The sequence below is a fragment of the Pezoporus occidentalis genome, unplaced genomic scaffold, assembly GCF_034315485.1.
Source record: "Pezoporus occidentalis ecotype Australia unplaced genomic scaffold, CSIRO_AGI_Poc_V1 ctg114, whole genome shotgun sequence".
Lineage (NCBI taxonomy): Eukaryota > Metazoa > Chordata > Aves > Psittaciformes > Psittacidae > Pezoporus > Pezoporus occidentalis.
In genome coordinates, this window is record NW_026912929.1 from 2,583,039 (window position 1) to 2,610,558 (window position 27,520).

The 27,520-nt window shown below is 44.0% G+C and overlaps 1 protein-coding gene across 12 annotated transcripts in view; it reads left to right on the forward strand.

The window, feature by feature from the left end:
• SLC6A6 (solute carrier family 6 member 6) overlaps window positions 1–27,306 on the forward strand; it is a 114,293-nt gene extending 86,987 nt beyond the window's left edge. For 11 of the 12 annotated variants that reach the window (XM_062637040.1, XM_062637062.1, XM_062637098.1 and 8 more), the window contains 10 exons: window positions 2,712–2,844; window positions 6,045–6,179; window positions 8,084–8,187; window positions 8,301–8,425; window positions 13,026–13,138; window positions 15,633–15,770; window positions 16,761–16,863; window positions 17,772–17,872; window positions 18,535–18,705; window positions 20,243–27,306. In XM_062637040.1, coding sequence (XP_062493024.1) covers window positions 2,712–2,844; window positions 6,045–6,179; window positions 8,084–8,187; window positions 8,301–8,425; window positions 13,026–13,138; window positions 15,633–15,770; window positions 16,761–16,863; window positions 17,772–17,872; window positions 18,535–18,705; window positions 20,243–20,383 — 1,264 coding nt within the window. In that variant the 3' untranslated portion in view covers window positions 20,384–27,306. The remainder of the gene's footprint in view (window positions 1–2,711; window positions 2,845–6,044; window positions 6,180–8,083; window positions 8,188–8,300; window positions 8,426–13,025; window positions 13,139–15,632; window positions 15,771–16,760; window positions 16,864–17,771; window positions 17,873–18,534; window positions 18,706–20,242) is intronic. The other variant, XM_062637122.1, reaches the window with a different exon arrangement.
• Window positions 27,307–27,520: the final 214 nt, after the last annotated feature.

Consider the following 27,520-nt stretch of genomic DNA (forward strand, 5'->3'; position numbering starts at 1 on the left):
ACATAAGGGATAAGTGTTATGGGGGAATTATGGTTGAACAAAACCTCTGATTGTCTGGTGCTGGCCAAGTGTTTATAAATATTTAGTAATCAGCAGACTGCATTTGTCCAAATCCCAAGAAAGACCATCACATGCTGATGGCATGTAATCAGAGGGAGCAACCCGGAAAGTAAACAACATCTAGGGCGGCTGGCTCTGCTTTTGGGGGCAAACTTGAGGGTTTTACAAATCATATCATGTTGTCCTTGTGGTGGAATTGCTTCACTGTTAGTTATTCTTGCCCTTCCAACATGAAAGAGCGCTTTGGCTTTCCTGGTACTAAAGGTCCTGTCAGCATTCGCTTGATTAATGAGCTGGAATATCCTTCACGGATTGCATAACTCTCCTCATTTTATTTTTGTTTATCTAGAGCCAGTTACAGCTCTTATTACATCTCCATGTTGCACATCTCTGGAGCGTGCTAGTGTATGAACAAGGTTGAAGAACTCATGTTTACAACAAACTGGGCCCCAGCCTGTTGTCCCGTTGATCATATATGAGTGATGGGTAATGACAGCATCAAGACTATAAATGAGAATTAGTAACAGCTTCATGCATAGGTGGTGTGAAGGCAGCTGAGTGGGCTCGGCTCAATCTGAGCACAGTGGGTTGTGTAACGAAGCTGCAGAGCTCTCAGCACAGCCCAGCTCGTGCTCCTTCCTCAGCTGCGGGTTTCAGGGTATCAGAGATCCAGGTCGAGAGCTTCTGCTGCAGAAATACATTGGGTCAGGTTGCATGAAACAGTTTGAACACTGAGGCTGCCCTGGTGATTCTGAGCTGATTCCTTGAGGTTGTGGGTGTTTGTGAGACAAGACGGGAACCATCAAGAGGCATGGAGCACCTCTGCTGTGAGGAGAGGCTGAGAGAGCTGGGCTGGTTCAGCCTGGAGAAGAGAAGGCTCCTTAAGGGGAGACCTTCTTGTGGCCTTTCAGTTCTTAAAAGTGGCCTGTAAGAAAGATGGGAGAGACTTTTAGCAGGGCCTGTTGTCATAGGACGAGGGGTGGTGGTTTTAAACTAAAAGAGAGATTCAGGCTGGACATGAGGAAGGAATGTTTTACAATGAGGTGGTAAAACAGTGGCACAGGCTGCCCAGAGAGGTGGTGGATGCCCCATCCCTGGGGACGTTCAAGGCCAGGCTGGATGTGGTTCTGGGCAACCTGATCTGGTGAAGGCGACCCTACTCATTGAAGGGGGGGTAAACTAGCTGAGCTTTGAAGGTCCCTTCCAACCCAACCCATTCTACAATAACCCAGGACAGAGAAAGCCAGCCCATCACTTTATGTGCTTGCTGCCTCATCGTAGTAGAGTAACATACCTGGCTCTAGAAACACACTGGGGTGCCCTCCAAAAAACCTTGAAGAGATTGTGGGCCACACTCTAGGTGAGATGACCACTTGCTTTTAGTTCCCTAATGAAAAACAAAGGCTTAGCTGAATGAATTAATAGAGCTTCCTATTCCAAAACACATTCGCAGTTCATTATTCCTGGCTTCCTGAGAGCCAGCTCTATAGGCTGCCTTTTAATATGAACTGCCCCTTGGAAAACTGCCATTTAGTTTTTAAAAAAGCCACAGAAGGTTGGAGCTGAACTTTGTCAGCTTCTAAATGTATTTTCTTCTTTTGTATATGCTCAGCAGGTTTTTCCCTGCTTGCTTTAGGCTCAGGTGAACCAGGACTGCAACTTTATGCCAAATATTCATTACTAAGGGGTTTCTTGTGGCTGTCAAATAGCTGTGCTATTAGGGCAGACTTAACCCTAGCTGGTGGCATTAGTCCTTTTCTATAACAAAATACACACATGCTCAGAGGGAATAAAGCATTCGGAGTGAGAACACATTCACGCAAGTAACCCAAGTGAATTTGGAAATGGGAGATGCAAAAACAGACGGGTGAGGGCTTGAGTCCCATTAAACTGGTCCATCCAGGGCTGGTTATTTTCCAAAACTAATTGCAGATATTCCAATGGTGACTTCATTTGCTGTGATCTCCACAGTAATAGCAAAAAAAAAACCTCAAAAAAGTTTAATTAATTCAGGGGGAAAACAAACCACAGTCATTTGTCTTGCATGGGATGCACATGCCACGTGTGAGCCTGACCCTGGTAGAGCAGCCCAGGATGCTGTGATCTCTGCTTTCCATGACTTAGGGGAAGGAAAGGAGCTGATTTTTTATAGCTGTCTGAAAACAAAGTTTAATGAACAATTTGTTAGGTAGCAACTTAAAATGAAAATGAAATTCTTCAAGAATAGTGAGGCCCTGGAGCAGGTTGCCCAAGGATGCTGTGGCTGCCCCATCCCTGGCAGTGTTCAAGGCCAGGTTGGATACAGGGGCTTGGAGCAACCTACTCTAGTAGAAGGTGTCCCTGCCTGTGGCAGGGGTTGGAGCTGGATGAGCTTTAAGGTCCCTTCTGAACCAAACCAGGCTGGGATTCTGTGATTTTATGAAATAACTGTGCAATATATTGCACAAAAGAGTAGCACAGACCTAGGGAAGATGTAGGGCTGCAAAGCTCAGCTTTGCTCACGTAAGCCTTGCTAACTGCTGACTTAGCAGGCAGCATTCAAAGGGCAGGGATCTCCCCCACACCATCCTGCACTCTCAGCCATCACAACCAGATTCTGCATCAGCTGAGCTCCTCCATCTCTCTTGTTTTGTTTCCTTTCAATTATTCAGGCGCAATGTACTGAGCTTGTCCTCGGGAATTGAAGATATTGGTATTATCAAGTGGGATCTAGCCCTGTGTCTTCTCCTCGTCTGGGTGATATGTTTCTTCTGCATTTGGAAAGGAGTCAAATCCACTGGGAAAGTAAGTGCTCTCTTACCTTTTTGTAGTCATTGCAGTTAGATGTTAAGAATACTAAGTAATGCTGTTCTTAAAAATGTTCCCTGCTTCCTGGAAAACAAGATGTATTTTTGCACTGAATAAAAGGGATTCAGCTTCAGCTGACTTTCAAAAGTCCTTGCCAGTGCCCAACATGCCTGTGAGTCAAGTAGCCATTACTGGAGTGGCATCAAGAAGCAGGTACAAGCAGGGTTTGAGTACCACTTTGCCTCTCTTAGGCTGGTGATGTGTGGTGCACTGCACTCCCTGCCCGCGCTCCCACACGGCCAAGTTCATCCTCAGTGCAGCAGGGTGGATGTCAACACAGCTGTGGCGGGGATGTTTGAAGTCAGTGGAAAGTGGTGGATGCATAGCATTTTTGGAATGCCACTCACTCACAGAAGAGCTCTGTGTAGACACGGAAGACTAAACTTAGGTACTCATTTAGAAGCATTCTTCTTAACGGAGATCCTGCATAGTTTGTGGTTTTGGTCTCATCGTGTGCTCTTCAGAATGATGTTTTTCTCTGAAGGATGACAAATCATCCCTGAACCTCATCCTGCTCCAGTGCAGGAAGCAAATTACAGCAAATACTGGCCATCAACATGAAGCATGATATTACTGCCTCTTATACAGTAGTGGTTTTAAACCCGTTTTAATGAGAAAAAGCCTTAGAAGCCATTGCATATGCATGGCTCTTAGCTTTCAAACCTGTTGGTTGAGGCAGCATTTCAGATGAGTCTAACAGAGGTAGAGGGGTCTCAAGATACTAAATTCCCACGCATTTCTTGTCAGCTGGGTGGAAGGGAGTGACCTCATTAGTGTCCTACCTGACAAAAGGGTCACAATGTAAACCCAGCTTGTATCAGCCCCCAGAGAAGCCAGGAGGGTGAGCAATTGCCAAAGCCTCAACTGTGGAAAAAGCATAATTTAGCAGGTTTTACCTCGTTATACACTGCAGAATCAACCAGGAGACAAAACTCTGTAGGAAAGCAGGCCTCATTAGTCCCACTGTTGACTAAACTACTTGCTTTACTGTCGCTCCTGTCTTGCTTTCGGTGATTTTTATCACGGAGCCTCATTAAAATCATGCTGGTGCCTTACACTGGATTCCTACCAGCTTTGCCCCAAAGAACAGCTTCCACACCTAGAAATTGATAGAAGTATTTGCTTCTCTGCTCCCTCTGATTGATGGGACCCAATGAGGTGATGGTGGAAGTTTTATAGTAAAGGTGTGCATAATAAATCTCATTTATGCAGTACCTTTGGCAAGCCTGGTGTCTGTTCGGTAAAGGTTATGGTAGCACTGAGAGATGTTTCCAAGCTCCCTATGGTACAGGGTTTCAAGGCATTGTGAAGGTTGAAAACAGGCCTGTTAAAATCAGTTATCTAAAACTTGGGGTCTTCTGGAAATCCAGCAAAATGGCCTCATGTCTAAGACAGGACAAGTAGGAACTCACCGCAGGGTCTGAGCTCGTGCAAGTGTGGAGCCAAAGCCCAACAAAGCCATTGGGAAGTTTCCGGCTGACTCCATTAACTTTGGGGTCAAACAAAAGTAAACTGCAGACTCTAATGGAAGACTTGAATTATTTGGGCAGTCTCGTTTACTTTAGTGGATGGTTGTTTATAGCTCTTCCCTGCTTCCCAGCGTGTTAACGGCTCTTTGGAGAGCAGGGAGAAAAAGAAGATGACATAGTTTTAAATCCTGTAGTATCGTATTGGGCAAATAAACATGAAATCAGGAGTAATAAGTTGTGCTGTGCTTTGGATAATGTGCTTAAAAATTCCTCCAGTGTTCCAAGAGAATCCCAAAGGCTGCTTTCTGAGCATGGTTTACTCAGTTCTTGTAAGTATGTCAAGGCATATATGGTTTTTGTGAGAAAACTTGGATTTGAAAGCAATGGGAAGCACAGAAATTCCCTTTTTGTCCTGATTTTGCTGAAACTGGGCTAATGTGTAATCTGTGTCATCTGTCAGTGGCAGATATACAGAAAATTGAAGGAATGAATGTATGAAAAGATTTCCTTTCTTTTCATGAAGCCAGTCCAGCTCTGTGAGTTATGCTGGCAATGCAGGCTTTGCGTTGTCTTCGTTATTCCCAGAGGACACACTTAAGAAGAAAAATGGAGCATCCCGGGAGCTCTGCTGTAGTTAAACAAATTCTGGGAAAGGAAAATACATTTTAACTCATGGCAGCCAACTGTAATTACCTGGGGGAATCATCTGACTCCATGAAAAATGCCCTTTCTTAGACAGCAGTGATTGCTGAGTGTAACACAGCAGTTAGGTAAGAAATGAGGGGAAGCACTGATGAGCAGAGAAAACAGAGGCTGGAAGGTGTGGGGCTCTAAAGATAGAACTATCCAAATGCAGGTTCAATTAAGCCTCCTGCTGGAGATTAAAGCAAAGGGGTCTTTCATCAAATGAATGAGAAGATAAGAAAAAGAGAAGAAGGAGGCTGTTATTCAAAAGAGTGGGAATAGAGGTTAAAGATAATGAAGACATATTCTCAAACTGGATGAATAGAGCCTTAGTTTCCAATAATGATGTTGCTGAATAGGCAGCAAAGGCAAGAATGAAGTTATGGGACTGGAAATTACCAATGTTGAGGCTAGTGCCAACCTGGAGGGCTTCATGTGTTCGAGGGGATGGGAAGGGAGACACAGGAGCACAGGCCAAGTTATCTTCGTCTCTGAATGGAGTGCCCTGTGAGGCTGCCTGTAGCAGCAGTAGGGAGGAGGCTGCACAGCCAGGTCAGAGGTAGCAGCAGAGCTTGCAAAACGCTCCCAGTTTCTAAGTTCAAATAAAGAATGAGGTAATGGTCCATGCACCCTCAGTGAGGAAACCTCTGCAGCTTCCCTGGCAGAGGTGTGCTTGTCATGTGAGGAGGACAAAGAGGGCAAAGGCAGAATTTCTGATTAGAAGTCACGAGCTGGATGAAATCCCGCGTGTTCTGTGTGTGAGTGATGTGACCACTGCCTGGGGGCTCTGGAGGGTTTAATGAACCTGCATTGCCTCCAGGCCTAAAGCAATAAGGAGGTAAAGACCATTAAACTAGAAGCAGACACAGACTCGGGTCAGGTCCTTTTTAGCTATGAATTCCCATCCCTAAATCGCTTTTGGTTCTGGAGGGGTAGTGTTAACTACACCATACTAAACATCCCTTTTACGGTTTTTATTTCTAGGTAGTGTACATCACTGCCACGTTCCCGTTCATCATGCTCCTTGTTCTGCTCATCCGTGGTGTGACCTTGCCTGGAGCTGCAGAAGGCATCAAGTTTTATCTTTACCCTGATATCTCACGGTTAGCTGACCCACAGGTACAGAACTAGGACTGGGGAGTGGGACAGTTTCCTGTGCAAAGGGGGATGGTGGAGGGGGATGGTGGTGATGTGATGGCAATAGATCTTTTTGCCACGGTCTTTAGAGGTCCAAATGTAGCGTGAACATTAATGCTGGGTTATATTTTCCAGAGATCTGCTTGAGAAGGTCACTGTTACATGTGTTAATGCATCTTTCCATGTGTACGTATGTGTGTGTATGCGTGTGTATTCTTTTTTGTGTCGAAGGACTCTGAGGCTGTAGACTCTGTCCCGTTATACAATCTCAGCTTTCTTGTTGGTAAGGTAAGGGAGATGCATTTTTTAAATGAGGATAGTCTTTAGTTTCAAAGGAGACACACGTGAGCTTCACAGATGGAACAGCAAGCGAAACTGTGAGTACCAGTGGCACTTATCTCCCACTGCTCAATAGGAGGAGTTTGGGAAAGAAGTGAATGAAATAATAACAGAATGAAAACCAATCCAGAGGGGGAGAAAAACGCTTTTTGAGGTACGAGAACTGCCCTTCGCTTAGTCCTGCCTAGTGGGAGCTGGGCTTCCTCTTTCTATATAGGCTGTGATTAGATCAATTCCTGTCTGTGCTCACAGGGTGCAAATATGACACTTGAGCAGACCAGCATCATTTCAACCAGTAGTCATCATGTGAGGAATGCAAAACCAAATATGCAGTACCCCCCTAAAACAAAGAAAACAAGGAATCCTTAAAGATAACTGTTGGTTGCAGTGAGAGGGAATGAAGTCTGCCTTTGCTGTTTCTTTCTAATGAGTATTTGGTTAAAATAAAACTCCAGTGACAACTAAGTAACTGAGCTAGGAAAAGTATAATTGAAAGAAACGTTGTGGAAGTGTGGTTCATTCTCTAGTCTTGCCCTCTTTACACCAAACACCCTCTTCACAGGAGGCATTATATCTGATGAATGAAGCTTCTTTTACGGGACTGTTATTTTTATGATCTACTATTAGACCTAAGCCCAGAGCACCAGTCAATATTGCATAAGGGATTCATGGGAGCTGTTCAGGCCTCCTCCTGTGGTCTAGCAAAAGCATCATCTCCAGTCAGCAAGGTGCTGGAAAGGGATGGTGGGAGGGAGGAGGTGATACCCTACAGCTTAATTCTCACTTCCTTGGACTCCTGGTGGTTCCTCCTGGTATTTGCAGACTTGCATTAGCAGGAAGAAGAGAACAGATGGGATTCGCTGCATGTATTCTGGTAGCTTGCTATGTATTTACTGAGAAGTTGATAGTGTCCTGTTATTTCACTCTGTAGATGTTTTCTTAATGTAATCAGGAGAAAGAGTCATGAGGCTAAGATGAGATACGTATCTTATAAAATGCATTGTATTTTGCTTGTTTTCCCCCCACCCCTAAGGCTTTTTATCTTGCATTTGAACAGGTACAAAAACAACCAGAAAGCTAGAAAAATAAACCAACCCAATACACAAACCCATTTCTCAAGCTTTTCACATCCTCAGCTTAGTGACTGTGTCAGCTGGTTCTAACTGAAATGACTTACCATGGAAATGAGCAATGTTAGAAGTACTTTTGCATTTCCTATTGCACTGAAACACGTTCATTGTTGCGCCAACAGGAAGGATCAGCTGAATGACTTAAGAAACCCGAAATACTGAGCATCTCTGGGGAGGGGATAGAGGAACTGTTGTAGAGGTGATGTTCTTGTGGGCTCTGATGCTAACGATCTTCTTTTCCCTGTAAAAGCCAAACTTGCAAATGTGATGTTCTCTTTCCCTCTCTTCCTGATCCTTTAGCTATCACCCTCAATGGAAGCAATCATAGTGTTGATCTTTGCATAGTTTGAACTGTTTGTGTTGAGTGCTGCAATGCAACTATGCCGGTAATAACAGTCTTTCCATCTTTCCCTTTAGGTCTGGATAGATGCAGGGACACAAATCTTCTTCTCATATGCAATCTGCTTAGGAGCAATGACTTCCCTGGGGAGCTACAACAAATACAAATACAACTGCTATAGGCAAGTTTCCATCCAAGGGGGTTTAGTGTTTTAGCTAAATGATGTAAATAAAGTAGGGACAATGGGTTAATTTTTTTTTAATTAACTTGCTCCATGACATATGTGTGACTTAGGGACTGTTTGCTGCTGGGATGCCTGAACAGTGGTACCAGTTTTGTGTCTGGCTTCGCAATTTTTTCCGTCCTGGGCTTCATGGCACAAGAGCAAGGGGTGAACATTGCTGATGTGGCAGAGTCAGGTACGATGGTGTTGGTGGCAGTGGTGGTGGGCACTGCCGCCTAGCGTGTGAGCAAAGTCCTGCAGACTCAATCAGCTAACATCTAAGCAATAAAAAAACCACAACAGAAAAAGATTTCCCATAATCTCCAGAAGTAAAAGAAGCACATGGTTGATTTGGGCTTGGCTCTAGAGCAGTGAGGGTTAGCCGGGGTTGAATGCTTTACTCTGTCTTGATTTCCAGGGCAGAGACACATTCCCTAGAGTGTGCTCATCCATCTGAGTTGAGGTTAGAGTTAAGATAAGGACACCATTCTCTAGAGTGCAGAATGTCATTGATTCGACAATTTATTCCATCCTTCTTCTCAGACTACCTTTCTTTTCATTCAAATGCAAGTAGCAGGTATTTATGTGTTTTTTCACAGCTTAGTTTCGCTTGCTCACAGCACTGTGCTGCAGTGGGAATACTACCTTGGCCTTTTGAAGGGACATACATATATATATATACCCAGGTTTTACCGGAAAGCAGGAGAACTCCATCTCCTGGGTTCTGTAGACCCATTTAATCCACAGGAACTCTAGTTGTTACAATCCTGCCTTTGTCCTCTGTAGCTTCAGGGTGGGGTTGACAGAGAAGCCCATTTTGAAACTGGATGTACCCATAGGTTCCTCCCTTATCCAGAAGTGTTCATACCATTAAAGTTCAGCTACAATGCAGGCAGCTGAAGAAGGCTAAATCCTCTCAGACAAAACAGACAACACTTTTCCCTCTGTGCATGTCTTGTCCATGAGGGCAGGTGTAATCATGTGTTTTCATGTAGAACAGACAGATTAGATGGGAATTACCATTCAAAACTAATGAGTCAGGGCTCGAGAGCCAGGAGGCTTAAAGCTAATCAGGTTTAACAATATCACCTGAGTCCCCTTTTGGCATTTCTTTCTGACTGTTTTTAGAGCAATTTTCATTCACCTGCACAGTATTCAAAAGCTTTCCTCTGCAAACATGTCATTTAAAGGAAGAACTCAATCTGTCTTCTAATCTTATGGCTCTGGGAGTTAAGGCTTTAAGGAAAACATCTCACTTTACAAGGGCTAATGATAAACTGATGACACTGGTGGCACCGCAGGAGTCTTGGGGTGGCTGCAATTGGCATCCCTCTCACAAGTGCAATTAGTTAATGGCCTTGGCCATAATGCTTGTTTTGATCAGAGGTTGATTGCTGTGTTTGAAAGCAGGAAGCAAGGGCATAATCCTATTGAATGAATCATAAATAGCCCCCCTTTGTTTTTTTTAATAGGTAGGTGGATCAGTTCCAAGAGCTACATTTTTAGGTATCCCTACATTAGGTTTTTATCTGCTCAATATTTATTCTCATTTTTTATTATTAAATCTCTGCTAAACAGGCAGCTATATTCCTGTTGCTTGCCATTTTTAGAATTAAACAGTTCTGTAGTACCACTGGATTGTTAAGCAGTGCTTAAATACAAATTAACAGACTTAGTGTTCGCATAGCACTTTTTAAACAGCTCAAAAAGCATTTTCTTAAAGCAGGGATTTTACAGTTTATTATAGGGGCGAGGGCACTGATTAGCTTTCAAACTTGACTTTTGATATCTTGTATGTTTTGTTGTTGATTCCCTCAGGTTTTCTGCCTCATTTAAGTTCAGCCCTGGTCACTAATGGCCAGAGACTGCAACCGTCTCCCTGTTCGATGGGTTGCCCATCGTCACAGGCTGGTCTTTGGCTGAGTCCCTAAGCATGTTTTTTACATGACAGTAAACATTACCAAAACTATCCAAATCTAAACCACTTCCCATGGGTTTCCTCACTGCCTTTCTCAGCAGAGGTCAAGCACAGAGCCCTTGGAGACCTCTTGGTCCCCCTGGGATGAGCATCCCCGGACCCGCTCAGGGCCGTGGTGGAAGCTCTCACTCCCACTGCTGACTTCTCAGCACAGAGACATTCAGCAGGTGCTTGAGCCTCTTCTTTTGGCCTTGCCTTGTTTGGTTCCTTCCCATGCAAGGTCAGAATCACTGCCCTGGATCAGGAACAAGGTGAGCAGAGACACCACCACTTGACCGTAGCACTTGCAGAGAGTGCCCAGCAAGTTAAATCCCTCCTGCCCTGTGTGTGATACTGTTTGTTTCCTTGCTTACCCTCTTGCAAGCCAGGGCAACTTCCACAAATTTGCTGACAGCAGAATCCCATGGCCACAGTTTTACCTGGGCCAAGTTCAGCCTCAGTGCCGTGTGCCCTGGACACAGTTGTCTTGCTTAAAGCCCTAGCAGCCGCTGGGCTTCCCTGGCTTTGATAGGTTTCATTTTGTTAAATTCGACCCCTCTGACTTCCCAATGAAAGCAGACTTTTAATAATTTTGTAATGATTTTTTAATAATTTTTAAAATTATTAATAGTTTTAAGTGTTTTTTTTTTTCCAGAAATACTTTTAAAGGCAGAGGGGAAAGCAGGGGAGGCTCAGTAAAGCCATAGCGAGTCCTGTCTAATCTGTGCTGCGTGTCTTTGGCTGGAAGAAATCCTTTCCCACTCACACAATTTGTAGCAGTATTAAAACAGCACAAGATTTGCCTTTTTCCCTTTGTAAATTTTAAATCCCATTTGCAAACAAGCTCAGATGAAGCAGCTCTGACTGTTGGGTTTCCTAACGCCTGCCTGGTCCTGCCTCCGCGGCGCTTGCCAGCTGTGCCACAGGAGCGGCTGGGCTGGGATATGGCAAATCCCAATGAGCTCTTAGAGCAGCCACAAGGGCTTCACTTCTGCAAAACACCCTTGAGAGCAGCAGAGCTTCAAATTAAATGTGATTTTTGAGATTATTTATGTTCAGTCAAGGGGATGCCAGGAACATTTTCTTCCATGTGGACTTCTTATATTTCAGCACTTAGTTTCCAAGGAAAATCAAAGCCAGCACAGGGCTTAGGCCACTTGGTGTTAGATGGTGTCACAGTGCAAGGACAGTTTCAGTAGCCAGAGCATGCAGAATTGCAGCAAGGTTTGAGGAGGGCAGTTTTACATTGGTTTCATCACTCGCACAGATCAGCTGCACATGCCATCTGGTAGCAGTTCTCCATTGAATTAGGGGAAAAAAAAGGCAAAGCCCTCCCCAAATTTGAAACATTCACCAATTTTTTGGTATCTTCTGTCATATAAAATCTTAGTTGTGTTTCATTTGAAATAAAATTAGTTGCTCAATTGTTGGCTAATTTGTATTTATTTCTGTTCAAATCTTTTCAGTGACTTAAAGTTTTCTTTAGCTTGGAAAAAAAAGTCATCCTTTTTTTACCACTTGCTTCTTTTTCCATCTTTCTTGTTGGAAAGGAAAAGTGGGAGGTAGCAAGAGCAGCGTTAGAGATTTTTGTATACAGAGCAGAGATAAGATTTCCATCCCCACGCTACAGCAGTTCTGAAAGAATTCCTTTTCCCATTGAAAATTACTTGAATCCACTTAAAAACCTGGGAAAATGCCAGTTTTCAGTGCTCCTTAACAGGCAGATGAGCCGGCATTCCTGGATTTAATCTGATTTAAATCTGCCCTTAGTTTTTTGTTGGCTTCACCAAATTTCCATGGCCATTCTGAGCACTTGCAGTAAATGCGGGATTCGCAGTGTTCCTGTCTCCCACTTGGAAAGGGCTCTTGCTCTCTTGACAAAAGCTCTCCTCACTGATAGGTGACTTCAGGTGAGAGCACTTTTGGAGGTCAGCACATGAGAGCACTGCACGTACACTGGGGCTGTGGGTATGAGTCAGGTGCCGTCTGGTCCACGGCGCAGATGAGACCCAAGCTAGTGATGAGCTCTCACACACAAGGCTTTGGTTTCCAGAGCACTTTGTCCCAGCCCCACTGGTCCTCCCTGACTGTTGCAATCCATCCTGCAGTTGGGGCTGATGTTGGTCATGCTCAGTGTCACCATGGCTGGCCAGACAGGGCAGGGCAGATGATGGGGAAGTGATTTTACACAGAGTCATTTTACACACCAGCAATTCCTAACAGCAGGAAGCATTTTTTTCAGGGACCACAGCCAGTGTAACTAGGAGTAGCCTGGTCACTACAGTGCAGCAGTGGGGGTTTGCAGAAGTGAAGGAGCAGACTCCTGGAGCGCAAACCCATCTCTAGAACAGCTATGCTGGGTTTGGAGGTTGCATACAGAGGGAGGCAGTGGTTGCATTAGTGAAGATCCCAGAGTCCCCTTCCTTGCATGCAAAAGAGTTTCATCATCATCATCTTCATCGTGACCATGTGGGCTAGCAGTGGGATTCTGCCATTCCCCTGGGTCACCCCTTCTCCCCCTGGCCCCCAGTGCTGTCCTGTGTCTGGGGCAGATGTAGGACCACCTCCATTATTGGCATGTTTGAGGTAGATGTTAAAAGTGGTGATCGGTTAGCACTGGCCTTGGGGATTTGCCTGTGGTTTCTGCTGTAGTCATGCGTGCTTCGATTTCAGATAAAAGAGCCAAACTGTTTCACTTCTGGTATTTCCAGCCGCGTTTGGATTTATCTGAACGGAACCAGGCATTCCTGCATTTGAGTGTAGCTACCTTTGCCCAAGAGCTGGTACTTACTATTTCTCTTCCCTTCCCTTCCCCCTTTCCTATTTTCTCTTTCTCTAGGTCCAGGCCTGGCCTTCATTGCCTACCCAAAAGCTGTGTCCATGATGCCGCTGCCCACCTTTTGGGCAATCCTTTTTTTTATTATGCTTCTGTTGCTTGGACTGGATAGCCAGGTTAGTACCATGGGTAAGAGATGCTGGCTTATTGTATCATCGGCACTGCTGACTGAGAAGAGCTGGGTTTACAGGCATGAGTTAAGAAGGGAATACTCTGATGCTGCTTAAGGGGAACTCATCTGGGTTGTCTTTAGTGCAGATGAATCATAGGATCCCAGACTGGTTTGGGTTGAAGGGACCTTAAAGCTCATCCAGTCCCAACCCCTGCCACGTGCCACGGGCAGGGACACCTTCCACTGGAGCAGCTTGCTCCAAGCCCCTGTGTCCAACCTGGCCTTGAACACTGCCAGGGATGGGGCAGCCACAGCTTCTCTGGGCACCCTGTGCCAGCGCCTCAGCACCCTCACAGGGAAGAGCTTCTGCCTAAGAAATCTCATAATCTAAATCTCCCCTCAGCTATATATAAAGTGAATCCATGAACAGTCAGAGCACAAAGCCACAGCCTTTTTTGGTGGTGTTGGCTCAGAGGTGCTGAGCAATGTGGGATCCTGCTGACTTCCACATCAACAGCAGGCATTCCATACCTCCCAACAGGCCAGAAAGCATCTCAGGTTCCAGCTGTACTAATTATATAGCGCACGTTGCTCTTAATTAGTGAGTGTGAAGAAAGCAAAAAGTTCACTTCAAGAAGTGAGATTATTCTTCCCAGTAGTTGCTTATAGGAACATTGGACTAAATCCTGCCAAAGAACCTGTAAATCATTTCTAGATAGTCCACTTACAAGGAAACATGGGTGAGCAGGGATTATGCAGTAACTACAGATTCAAAACTGCCCAAGTTTTCAGGGCAACAGGCAGCTTCCTGCACTCACATGGAGAGTCACTAAGATAAAAGGATGAAATGTTCATTTAGCCTAAATGCTGTCTTGGATGAGGTGAGATCTGTAAATGAACTTTTACCCAGTTGCTGTGTACTTCATCTCTTCCGTTTTTTGTATTCCATTTGCCCTAAATTGCTCTTTAGGGCTTAATACTGGAACTCCAGCAAGCAACTTTCAATCACTCCACAGTAACTGTACAAGTGCCCGATGCCGTGGTTCACCCACCCTGTGCTCATGTAAATGGAAAGCTGGCTGCTAATTTTAAAGAGCTCCTCACTGCGTGGAATGATTAAAACTAATTGGAGCGCTTAATTTCCCTCCTCCACCCTGCTGGGGTTTTTGGAGTGCAGTCAAGCAGGTTTCTGAAATGCCGGAGCAGCTGAAGATCAAATCAGCTCAAAGGAAAGGGTTGCACTGAAAAAGAAAACCAGGTCTATAGCAGTCAAAGGAAGGAGACAGGAGGCAACAGAATGTGGTGGGGTTTTTTGCAGGACAGTCTGTCAAAGAGGTCAAAGAGGGTAGAGCTGCTACAGGGCACTGTAAGAGCAGTCTAGATACTTGGTAGGAAAACAGCTTTCCTTGAAGTCATGCTATTTGATAGACTCCCCATGATAACCCCTTAGTTATAAGATGTATCCAATGAAAGGGAAGGTCATTCCTACAGAGGTAGCCTCAGTTCTCCATGGTATCCTCATGTCTTTGGTGAACTTGGTCCTTTTTGAAAGCGCAGATCAGCTGCAGGATCCTTTCTTTGGATTTGTGTGGGGAGTTCAGGCGTCCCTTTTCTCCATGGGTGAAATGCATCTGGTTTTCAATTAACTTGAAACTCTCATTCAAATCCAGTTTGGGTTATTTGGTTAACTCAGGTTACACATCCGATGTGTAGCTTTCCAATGGCAAGTAAGTGCAAACACACTTTATATCGAAGCTAGGTAAAGCGAGATTTTTTTAGCTCATGTATTCAGAGGCTTCATTTTTGGTTCACATGTGCAAATAGGTCACTAGATTGATGTGTGAGGAGCGTATGAACAGCTCCATTATTGCTGCAGAAGTCCCCCAGAGCCTCAGTCAGAGGTACTCTGCTCACAGGTTCAGGAAAGACAAGTTCAGTCAAGAAGTGCTGCTATTTCACATCAAAGTTTGCTTTCCCTTAGCTGCATTTTCACTCACAAACCCAAGAGTAGAATTACATCCAATTGTGGAATTAACCTAAGTAGTACCTGTGAGGTTTTCTGGCACAGCAAAAGAAGCTGGGAGTTACTCTGCTAGCTTAGGCTTTTTGGAGTGTTTTCTCTCTGCCTCTTCTCTAGCATGCATCTCGTGTTTATCTGGAACAGCTACAACATAAAAGCCACATAAATGCCTTCCTGTCATCAAATTAACTTCCTTTCTCCTTGTGGCTTGCATGTACAGAGCCCCTTTGGTAGTTCAGAAGGCTGCTAGGAAATGAAGAACAGTTCTGAAAGCTTGTTCCAACCTGAAAACTACCCCCACGCTTCAACCTCTGGGTTACAAAGGAATGGCTTCTGCTTTCTTTATTCAGAGCAGCTTTTTGCCCACCATGTGCAGTTAGGGTGTTGCTGTGGAGTCCTTGTACAGGTATAAGCCCAGATAAACGCATGGTGGGTGATTTTGAAGTCACGTTTCTTTGTTGCTGTTTTCCCCCTTTAGTTTGTTGAAGTTGAAGGACAGATCACGTCATTAGTTGATCTGCACCCATCCTTCCTAAGGAAGGGTTACCGACGGGAAATCTTCATCGCTATAGTATGTTTCCTTAGCTATCTTCTGGGACTAACTATGGTGACTGAGGTAAGTAGCACTCCCTTCCTCTATAACCAGTTTTCTGACCAATTTTAGCTATAAATGAGACTGCACAGAATTAGCCCCTCAGAGGTGCTCTTTAGATGTACAGAGCACCTTTCATCCCTAGATCTGAAAGCCTTTTGAAAGGGAGCTATAGATACTCCCCTTTTCAGACAGAAGAGAGACATGAAATCTCATTCAATTCAATCTGATCTCAGGTCCTAATCAACACAAGTATGAATGTTAACATCTGGCTCTAAAGGATGAAACGCATTGAGAACCTTCCGCAGAGCAGAGTAAGAATCCATCCAGTGCATGCAGGGAAAGAGATTTTTATCTTAGGTACACAGCTTTGAATCAATTAAATACCACTGGATTTATTCTAGTATAAACAAGATGGGAGCATGTTCCAATGGCTGCACTCTTGTGATGTTTATCTCCAAAATAAAACCCAAGCTAGCTTGGAAAAGCAACTGGAGAAGCACAGCTGTGGGATTTAAACCAGGACCTGTCGAGGTGCCTAAGAGACAGGGTTTTTCCAAGTAAAAGTGTGTATATATATATGAATGATTCCCATGAAGGAAGTCCTTCACTCAGTGAATAAATGCAGACCCTCCTGATGAATTGACTTCCAGTTTTAGTATTTTGGAGGCGTTAATGGTAGGAGGCGACCTATTAATTCCTGACATCATCTGCTTCTATAAATGCCCATCCAGAAATACTTTTAAGAAGGAAAGATTTAAGTGTCTCAGTAGATTAGTACTAAGTGGCTTAGTTCTGTTTAGTCGTCATCTTGTTTGGAATACTTCCTGTAGTAAACATGCCTATTCCCTGGGGAAGGTAATCCCAAATATTTACCTTACCTACTTGCTTGATATTTCTTCTTGTTAGACAGCAATCATTCAGATAGGTTGGTTGATGTTCCTGGGAGCTGGGCCTGGATTATTCATTTTTATTCCCTGTTGGATCCTAATCCACTGCGTCTCTCTTTTACAGGGTGGCATGTATGTTTTTCAACTCTTTGACTACTATGCAGCTAGTGGTGTATGCCTTTTGTGGGTTGCATTCTTTGAATGTATTGCTGTAGCCTGGGTTTATGGTAAGTGAGGATCCTTTCATCTGATACCTTTTGGTGAGTCAGGGACAGCTTTGCTAGCCAAACATTTAATCATCAGCCACCCCTGAATCTTCTTCCCAGCAACAGACACATGCCATTTATATAAACTAATGCTGACCTCTTGGAGGCAAATTTGCATCTGGGATGAAGCCAGCCTCCAGTGTTTTTCCACACAAAAATGGTGTATTTTTCCATTGCTAATTAATAAAGGCGCAATTAAGCGTTTGCATGTGTTGAGAGATGAGAGTTGAAAGTGTGGCCAGCTGTGAAAATCTCTGTCTCTCAGAGACTTTCCTTCAGAGCTGCAAGGGGAAAGCCAACCACATAGAAAACACAGACAGAAAGGTGACAGAAACGTGTGTTCTGTCCCATTATTTTTAGGTGATGCTGAGAACCAGGGTACAGTAGCTTGTGTGTGACGGTAGCTGGGAAATGATCAGATGATATTTGCTGCTTAGGGCTGGTCATTTCCCTTATTCTTCATGTACTCATCTCCTTAGACCAGGAGAACAAACAAAGCCTTCCTTTTCAATCAGTCAGATCTCTGCAGAAGCAAGGTGTACTGTTTGCTGTCATCTCCTTCTCATGGTGATTCCTTTGGCAAGTTCAATGAGAGGCTGAGGAGAGGAATTCGGGGTGTGATGGGGGCAGGAGGGATTATCATTGCACTCCTGCATCAAATAATAGGGAGTGTAGGATGAGATAGCCCCCCAACCTTCTCAAGGAGAAAACCATCTTGAACTTCCCAGTCGTGGGAAGCATTTGATCTGACATCTGCATTCCCTTTAAACACACCTTGAGAGGAGTGTAGGAAAGCAGCTGTAATTCTGCAATCTTTACACGGATTTTCTGTGCTCAACTCTGATAAATGCACTCACTACCCATTACAGGCGCTGATAATATTTATGATGCCATTGAGGACATGATTGGATACAGACCTGGTCCCTGGATGAAATGGAGCTGGATTGTGATCACACCAGTTCTTTGTGTGGTGAGTACTGACCTGTGCTCTTTCACATCTTCCTCGTGCCAGCTCTGAGCCACCTCCTACTGCTTCTCTTTCAAGTGAAGGCTGTTGCATTCAGAGACCAATTTGCAAAGAGAGGTGATGCTGGGTTCTCAGATGTTAGCTGTTAACGTGACAGCTCTCTCCTGTGCCTGCTCAAATTGCACTTGCCTACATTGAAGTGGGTGTTTCTTAGGATTGGCAAAGTATTACGTTCCTGACACAGAGAATTCACTCTCCAAAGAGCAGTCCCTACTTTAAGTGATAGGTCCTCAAGGCCGTTTTAACAAAAGGACTTGAGGAGTCTGAGGCAGCTTGAAGTATTTCATTGACTGGGAAGAACATCCTGGTAAGCTCCTTGCAATGTACAGCAAATATTTGAGCCCTGAAAATGAACAGGCAGTACTGCAGCTGTTCAGCACCATCGCTTCACACTCCGTTGTCAAGCAGCAGATGGTGTAAGCAGATGCAGATGCTCTTTCAATAATTCAAATGTAAGAGTAATTCCCCCACTGGTTTAAAACACATATGGTACCCGTCAGCTCTGCCTTTCACTGCCCCTCTTCTTTAGGGCCAGTGGTAGCACCAGAATCCTACTGCTTTCAGCATTTTTTGAGCCTCACTTCATTTTCCTTTCTCATCCACAGGGGTGCTTTATCTTTTCTTTGGCCAAGTACAAACCACTGACCTACAACAAGGTCTACACGTACCCAGACTGGGCAATTGGCCTGGGCTGGGTTCTTGCCCTTTCCTCCATGATCTGCATCCCTATGGTGATGGTCATCCGCATCATACAGTCAGACGGGTCGCTCATTGAGGTAAGAGGAGCCGGTTGTCTGTCCTGAGGAGAAAGGGAGCTTTAACTTGCTGTGTTGTATAGAAAATGAGCACAATGCTTGGAAAACTGCCACCTTGTCCAGGTAGGGCAAAGTTGGCTCTCTGCAGTGAGTGCAAATAAGACTGTTAAAGATCTCCTGTCCTTTGGGCACAGTAGAGACAGAACAAACATGAAGCCTTCTGTCCTCAGACAAACCCCCAGCAATGTTACTTGCGTCCTTCTGCCGTTTCCAGCTGGCAGATCATTGCCTCCACGTGCAGACAAGCGTTGGAGCACTGGGGTGTTTCCGAGTGCCAGCTCTCTTGTCTGCAGCCCTCAGGGACAAGGAAGCACCATCCTGAAAAACACTGAGAAAACAAGAGGCAGACCTGGGTCAAACCTGGCTGTGTAAGAGCTCATTGAATCTCAGGGGAATTCAGATCCCTCTGGTGACTGTGTGACTCTCAGGCATGGCCTTTGCTCTGGGGGGTCTGAATCAAAGTCAAACTCTCCTGCCAATGGGCTTCACTTTTGAGCCTTTTTAATTGCTTATTTTGATTCCTGATGAATCAAATCAAACCACTGGATCCAGATTGCTCTGAGCTTTGGAAAACTTCATGTGGGATCCAGGCGTGACAGTGCAGATTCTCTGGGGTTTGGCTTTGCAGGCTATCATTTACCTGTGGCAGCAGAGCTCGGTATGGGTTCCCCCGGCTTGGTTTTCTGCCAGTGGAAAGTTTTTGTACGCTGCGCAAGCAGGAAGCGGAACAATTCTCTTTTAAGGTTTCAGATTAGTTTTGTTTTTGCCTAATGAGATGGTCTTAAATGCAGCCCAGGGTATTCTTGGAGGAGAAAGTGGGACACTTTGGGTTAGGGAAAAAAGAACAGAATTGAAAACCTCCAACATTTCCCAGAGCACAAACACTTGCGTTTGTTTTCCTCCAAGTGTTAATGGTCTTTTTCAGCTCTGGCCAGAGCCTGAGTGTTTATTTTCCTGCCTACATTGTCACCATCTATTGAGAGACAAGTCTAAAAGTAGCCAAAACACTCCTCAAAGACTGCGTTAGGAAAAGAAAGTAAACACTGGTCAGATGCCATTTAGTTCTTCCTTTTTGAAGTGAGATGAAGGAAAGAAGTTGCCACTTGGCAACGAATGGCTGGGCTAAAAGGCAGAGCTGTTTCTAAATGAGGATGGAGAAAGCACCAGTGCATCTGAGCAGCAGCTGCAGCCCAGTGTGCAGGATGCTGAATAACGCTATGAATACCCTTTCTTGTCTCACTTGCCTGCCTCAAGTCAAGCTCTGCAGCTGACAAGTTGAATGCAGTGCTCCTTAGTGTGGGTCCCATGGTCCTTGTGGAGCCATTCAGTATATGGTCTGGACTAGATGAGCTCGAGCAGTCCCTTCCAACCCTAATGAAATGCACATCTCCAACAGTCACCATCCCCAGCCTTGGATTGCCACGTACTCCATCCTGCCCATGGAGACATAGGGGCCCCCTTCGGTCTTCTCACCTTGGCTTTTCTCCCTTTCTTGCAGAGGATAAAAGCGGTGGCAGCCCCCAAGGAGGTGAATCGGTGGTCCAAAGAAACAGAGAGTGCCACCCCATTCTGCCCCAATGGAACTTCGAATGGCGGATTGATCAAGCCAACTCATATCATTGTGGAAACCATGATGTGAGCTCTCTCTGTGAGAGGAGAAACCTGCTTTAACTGCCGTTTACTAACCATAGATTCTTATAGGACCAGGTTTACAGAGCTTTATATTTGCACTAGGATTTATTTTTATTTCTCACAGAGAAAGTTATTTTTTGTGTGTGGTTTTGTTTTGTTTTTTTTTTAAGGTTTTGTAAGGTAATCACAGCAGATGCCTCTCTGTAGAGGGAGAGCTTTCATATCAGACTAGACATATTACAGGAATTTACTAGTATTGGGTTTTTTTAAACATATATATCTTTATCTCAAAATACTATACACCTTACCACTTGAATCGATTGTCTTGCCAGCAATACATTCAAGTCTCAGAAAGCAATTTTAGGTGCTGGTATGGTTGGGAGCAGGGTAACCTACAGAACACGCAAAAGGAGCTCTGTTGAGAGATGTACTTAAACAAAACTAATGCTGTTTGTTTGAAGAGGATTTGTAAAGGTGTAGTATTGCCACCCTCTGGTTCAACTGTGGTAAACGACAGGCTTCAGGGGACACTAGGGAATGTTGCATTTAGCACAGTCCTTGAGTAAAGATAGAGCCGGGCAACTGGAGCAGAGAGTTTGCAAGGGAGGCAGAGAAGTTGGGGGTGAAAAGCCTTAGGGCTGTCCCTCCCAAGCACGGCATTGGGACCCTGTCACATAGATGAGAAGGGGACTTTAGGAAGGCGTTTGCAGGATTTAGCATGGTTCATTCTTTGATTTTTATCTTTATTTTGTTTAGGTTTGGGGGTTTTGATTTACTTAAGCGAAATGCCTGCAGTTTGTGCGAGAGCGGGGAGGTTGCTCCTGATGCTGTATGCTCAGAGGTATTTGCTCCTGAGTCTCTACCAAAGCATGTTTTTAGTGTGGTGGCACTGGTGTAAACCTGAATTCTGCAAACCAGGAGGGTTTGAAGCAGCTGCCCTCTGGGTGCTTCAGATGTTCCCTTGTGGACTTTGATTTTGGGCAGGAAAAGGAAAGAATCCCTTCTGGACTCTGACTGTCCAAAGGTGAACACAAACCAAGTCAAACCCAATAGGAGGAACAGAGCCACTCACCTACACCGGGTGTAACCAGTGACAGAGTTGATAATAATAATAGTAATGAAGATAATAATATCACTCAGCAAACAGGTGCTTTTCATCCATGTATCTCAAAAATGCTTTGCCAAGTGTGGGAACCAGGATTTGCTTTATTTATATGGGGTGGGTTGTTACTGTTGGGGGAACAGACAAAAGGACTAAAAGTCCCTTGTCCTATGTTACTAAATAGCAGCAGTGGACCTAGGGCCCCCAGAATCCTTGCCCATCATTGGGTTAAACCATGATTTGTATGACATTTTTGAGGGGTGGGGGTGGTAGACGTATTTATGAGGTTTATGAATCTTACCTGCTGAAGAAACAGGGCTTTCAGGGTTTTAAGTTTAAGCAAAGGGAACATGTAACACTGAAATATTTTGTCTTTGGTCAGAAGGAATTTTGTACTGTTCCAGGTTAGACTGTGGAGTGAAGAGAAACCACTACAAGGAGTGTAGGAATGGGGGTTCTACTTTGTGTGGGCCAGCTGGATGTTTCCATGGGGAATTACTCCATGAAGAATGGCCAAAGTGTGGGCAAAAGCCTTTTTTGGGGTTAGTTTTTTGGGGGGATGGGTTTTTTTTCTCTTTAAACTTGATCAGGTTGTGCTGGGAACAGGTTCTCTGGCAAAACTCAGCCTTTTCTTGTGGGCATTCTCATAGAGGGAGAAGGGTTTTTTTCTTATGATACCACAGTTAGGCTTTCCAAAGCTATTTAGTGGAACTGCTTGAGAAAAGCAGAGTTTGTGGCTTCTTATTCTGCTGCCAGCTTAGTCTGTGGGGGCAGAGTTTGTCATTTAAACTGAACATATCCAGTTCTTCACATTCCTACACAGCAGTTCATTCATTTCTTCTTGTCCCATGGGCTAACCGGCCGCAGCAGCACAAACACTCCTCGGTGAGCTTGTTGGTTTTCTTTTCTCAGAAAAGGGGTGATTTAAAACTTAAGAGATGGACCAAACTAATGTAAAAACAAAAGTGGCTGCATCCGTACCTTTCAAAACCTTGCTAGTTTGAACTTGTACACGTTTTTCCGTCAGATAGCCGAGTTGCAGCAGCAAACCCAGCCGTGGCAGAATTGCTTTTGGTTTCTTTTTCTGGTAGTTGTATGGTGAGAGTTATAAATGAAACATTTCCATAGCTGGAGATGGCGAACATCTCATGGCACCTGATGGGCCAGTGGCAAGAGCCATCCAAAAGTCACTGGAGGAATTCTGTGAGGTAGTGGGTGTCACTTTGTGTCCAAAATAAAGCATACACCATGCATAGAGGTAATTTGGGGTGTTTTCTAATAGCCTTAAACCATCAAAGCCAAGGAAATGTAATCAAACATAACTTTCTTAGTGGGCTTCAGCTTGGACCCTCATTTTTGAGTTACAGTTAGTGTCTGCAGTAAACAGGCACGCTTGCCTGGGTGAAAAGGGAGTACTGTGTTAAGGGGTTTTAACTTAATGGTTTCTGTGAGTGCAGATGAAACACTGATGCTTGATTTTTATTCTTACTTTATTTTATATATATGTTGTCATACAGCTGCGTTTGAGATACAGTTTGCACATCACTTTCATGCTATAGACCTAAGATGAGCTTTAGTTTGGAAAAGAAAATGGTTTGGCTACATCCAAGACATCTCCAGAGAGTGGAGGTGGTGTTTGGCCATCTCCACATTGTGGAGATGCTTGATGCATTGTGTCTTTGCTTGAGGAACCAGAGGGCTAATACTACACCTTTCAAAGTACAAGTACCAGAACCCAGCCCCCTTTGGGTAGAAACTGTGCCATTCAAATCCGTCGCTTCCATGTACCAAGTGAAAACGTCTCGCACGGATGCAACAACCTCATTAAAGCATTCTCTGTGTCACCATCTCCAGCCCTGCTGTGCTCCTTAGGATGCAGAGGAGGGCTGGGACTCACAAAGAGCTAAGAAATGATGGTTTCTGGAAAACAGCTCCCCTCTCCCCTCTTCCCTCCGACAGTAATATAGTTAATTCTAATTGTTTTCTCTGGGGGTTGAGTTCCGATGAGCACACTCACATTTTTACAGTTTTGGTGGTTTTCCTAACACTTTGATCAGATTTCTGAGCTTTTCTTGGTGATAAATTTGCATTGCAACATGATCCACTGCCAAATTTATTAAAAAACACTTTTTTTACAAAGTCTGTGTTTTCTACCTATTTCTGACTGCAAACAACACTGATTCCCCCCCCCCCATTTTATTTGTTTAAACACTTGAGACCTATTTTACCTGTTTTCTGTAAATGAGGAACTCTATATTAAAACGTCATGACTAGTCACAGATGAACTGGTTTCGAGCCAGGGAGTTAATGCACCTTTAGCATGAGATCTTTAGAACCAGCTCCCTGAGTTTAAAACCAGACTGAACCAAGAGGAAAACCCCACACCTTTTCATAATGTACCTTTGTATTCATGGGTTCTTCTGGGCTTGAAAACAGCAGTTTCAGCAGTGTTTATTTCCAGCTGAACTAAAATCCAGAGACAGTAGAAATGTAAAGGGGAATGTCTATCCCACCGGATTCTGCAAGCTGTTTCTTACTTTTCTCAATTCTCCAAATGTTTTCAGTTCACCTGTCACTAGTTATGATCTTACTGAATGAGCATCTATTGTAAGGGACTTTACCAGTAGTTTGTATTTCGGTATTTAAGCAGTATGGTTTCATAAGTAGAACTGGTTTTTATTGTTGCTACTGTTCTCATTTCCCTCCTCATCCATAGCTTTCCTTTTCATCTGGTCCAAACAGATCCACACACTTAGATAAGTCCTCTTTAAAGTGTGAGATAGTAGGTCCACAATGGATTTGTTCTTGTGCTGTAAATGAAAACACAAAAGCCTAGGAGCTGTATTGGCCATCTAGAACAATGCTGGCGGTCACCCTGCAGCAGCAGCGCAGCTCCTGGAGTGGAGGGATGTTGGGAATGGTCTGCTGAAGAGGCTCAGCAAAGCTGATTTTCGCTGCTGTTCTTGTGGAGAGGAGGTAAAGAGGAAAGGGGAAAACAAAAAGGACGCAGCCTTACAGTTGCTGTAACACAAAAAAAAAAACAACAACCACCAGCAGAGCCTTTAATGTCACCATCAGGATAGCATCTTCTGCAGTGATTTTCAGTCCTGCGTGCATCCTCCTTTCTCAACTGCAGATACTCCTGGTTCCTCTTCTCTGTCTCAGCATGCAGTAGATCTGAAGACACATGGACATTTCCATTCAATAGGCCTTTTACAAGTCTCCTCTTTCAGTCTGTTTTTATTTGCTCAGGAGACTTCATACAGTTTCGTTGAGGTCATGCTTGTCACACTTGGGTTCACAGCTCCCGCGTGTTGCGTCAATGGCAAACCTCCATCCGTGGGAGAAGGATCTGAACGTTTTTGACTAACTGATGTTTAGCTTCCACGTCTCGTGGTCCCTGCCGGATCACTCATGGAGGCTTAATGTATATAAAATGTTAAATAAGCTGTGCATTGAATGGAGTGGACAAGTTAGTTCAGCAGCTCGCGTACACTTGGAAGAAAGATGACCCTGGCATCGTTTCCAAGGAGATTCAATGGAAGTTGCTCACTTTCAGTAAAGAGAAAATAAATCTGTGGTTTAAGTAGATTAATAGATGAATTCTTCCACCCTCGTATGCATGCACACAAGTGGGGACACTGCTGCTATTTTTAGGCTATAGATTGTGTGTTTAAGTCTTGTGGAGCTGTTTAGGATGAGGATTGAGGTTTAGGCACCACTTGCCTGAAAAAAGCCAACCTGCCAGGGTGTCCAAACGGCCTTTCCTAAATTGGAGGTTGTGGAAGACGGAAAGTAGTGACTAAATCCTGGACTGTGCCCCTCCAAGGGAGCCTTAAGGTTGAATGTGAACATGTTCCTGGCTCCTTGTAAGCGCCACGTGGCTCCTGGTGTGGGAGGCTGGATGTGGTGTGGGATCAGGCAGCTGCCCTGGACTTGTTTTCTCCAACCTCAGCATCCAAAGCCTTGTGGTTAGGATTGATGTGTAGTTGTGTATTTGTGTATTTGCATGAGTAAAGGTCAGGACCTGTCAGACTCTCCAGTAGCTTGTTTTATTTCCTGTAGTCAAAGATAAGCTTAAGAAAGCAAGCATTCAGGTGATTTGGTAACACTTGCCACCTAAAAAAACATCAACTAGTGCAAAAGAGGGCCCCTGAGCTCCATGCTTTGGTCACAAAGATTTGCTATTGGTATCAATGGTCAATTTGACTTTATAGGAAAGCTTGCTCAGGAAAGACTTGAGCATAACCAGCCCCAGTCCCAGCTGGAAAACTGCCCAATTCCAACCTTGCATCCCCACCGGATCATGGCTCTTTTCTGGCAGCCCAAAATAAACCTGGACATGGACAATGCTTCTCCACTTCAAAAAGAGAACTAATAATAATTAAAGAGCTGAATTTCTGTTCAAAAACAGTAAAAAAATAACTTTTTGTGTTGCTTTTCCAGTTGTCAGTGTGAATTGGTGATTTCAGTTTACCCATGTCCTAAAACCAGAGCGGAAAAAGCTTAAGAGACCATTTGACCACAAAGAAAGAGGCAAGCTCAGCATTTTGCAGGTTGAAACCATTAATAAATCAGCCCATTCCACCATCTCTATCCATCAGAGGTGGGAATCCTCAGTGATGAGGTCTGCAACTGGAAAAGAGCGTGACCCTGCAGGTATTGCTGGTATTGAAGGGCAGAGCCTTTTTGTACCACTGCTGTGGCTAATTGGAAACAATCAATTAGTAAAGTGTCAGAAATTAATCGCCAGGAGCTTCACAGCTTTAGGAGTAAAGTAAATTAGAGACAAGAGAGAAAGGGGCCATTTGTGGGAGGCTTCCTCCTCATGGGCTGCGAAGTGGGACTGTGGTGCTCACTTCCCCATTTACAACACAGGGAAACCAGGGCTCAGCTTAAGAGTCACAAATGGGGGGGGGGGGACACAGTTAAGTGAAACTTGATTGTGCTAAGAGTTTTGTGTGCGTGCATATGTGGGGAAGGCTTCGGTCCTGTAGCGTAGTACATGTTGGCACGATACATATTGTTTCTGAATCTGCTTCTGCAGTTGAGATGTTTAAAGATTTCTTTTTTTTTCCAATATATAAGAGAAAAAAATAATAATAATAATTAAAAAAAAAAAAGAGAACAGTGGCAAAATCCTGTTGAGAGACTGAAAATAAGACATAGAAACCTGAGGGGGCAAGTTGAGTGTGTCATCTGCTCCTGTCCTGGAAGCCAGTGATGGTCTCTCAGTGCCGCAGCATCCCAGTACTGTTCTGAAGTGCTCGTTGTTCAATAGGCTGTTGTTTTTATCCCAGTGTAATGTTGTGATTGTTACCTGATGATATTGCCAGGGACTTCACATTGTAAGAGGTGGTCCATCATGTTTGATGTATTTGGCTACAATAAACCAGTGGTGTATTTCTTTCCTATTTCAATTCCTAGCAACTGTGACTACAGTAACGTGATGAGTAGCACATACAGCGAGAAGGCCACGGCAACAACGGCCTCCTCCAAAATGTAATTGAACTTTTTTTAATAAAAAAACCTTAAAAATATTTTTAAAACATTTTAAAACCTTTTTTTTTTCTTTTTTTCTGTGTGTGTTCCAAAATGGAATATTTGTATTTGGAAAAAAAAAAAACACAAACCAATCCTGGAGTGTAATTTAATCCTAAACATCCCCCCCCAGCCTTTGTGTATATGGTAAATGTTTGTATTTTGCAGTTTCTGTTTTTGCTTTTTAGATAAATAAAATGTATATGGATATTTTTAAGTCATCTTTGCTTTTTTAGATGAGTTTGTAATCACCTTATAACTGAAAATAAAACTTTACTTTATAAACCTGCTGCGCATTTGGATGCTTTTTTCCTGGTCTTTGAGTAGTTCATTTCTCCCATTAAACCTATTTTTTGTTGTGGGGTTGTTGGTTTGGGGTTTTCTTGTCCTTAAATATATATAGATACATATTTGGGGGGGGGGGGTGTATATATATATATATATATACACAATATATACGTGTGTGTATATGTGTGTGTGTATATATATGTGTGTGTGTGT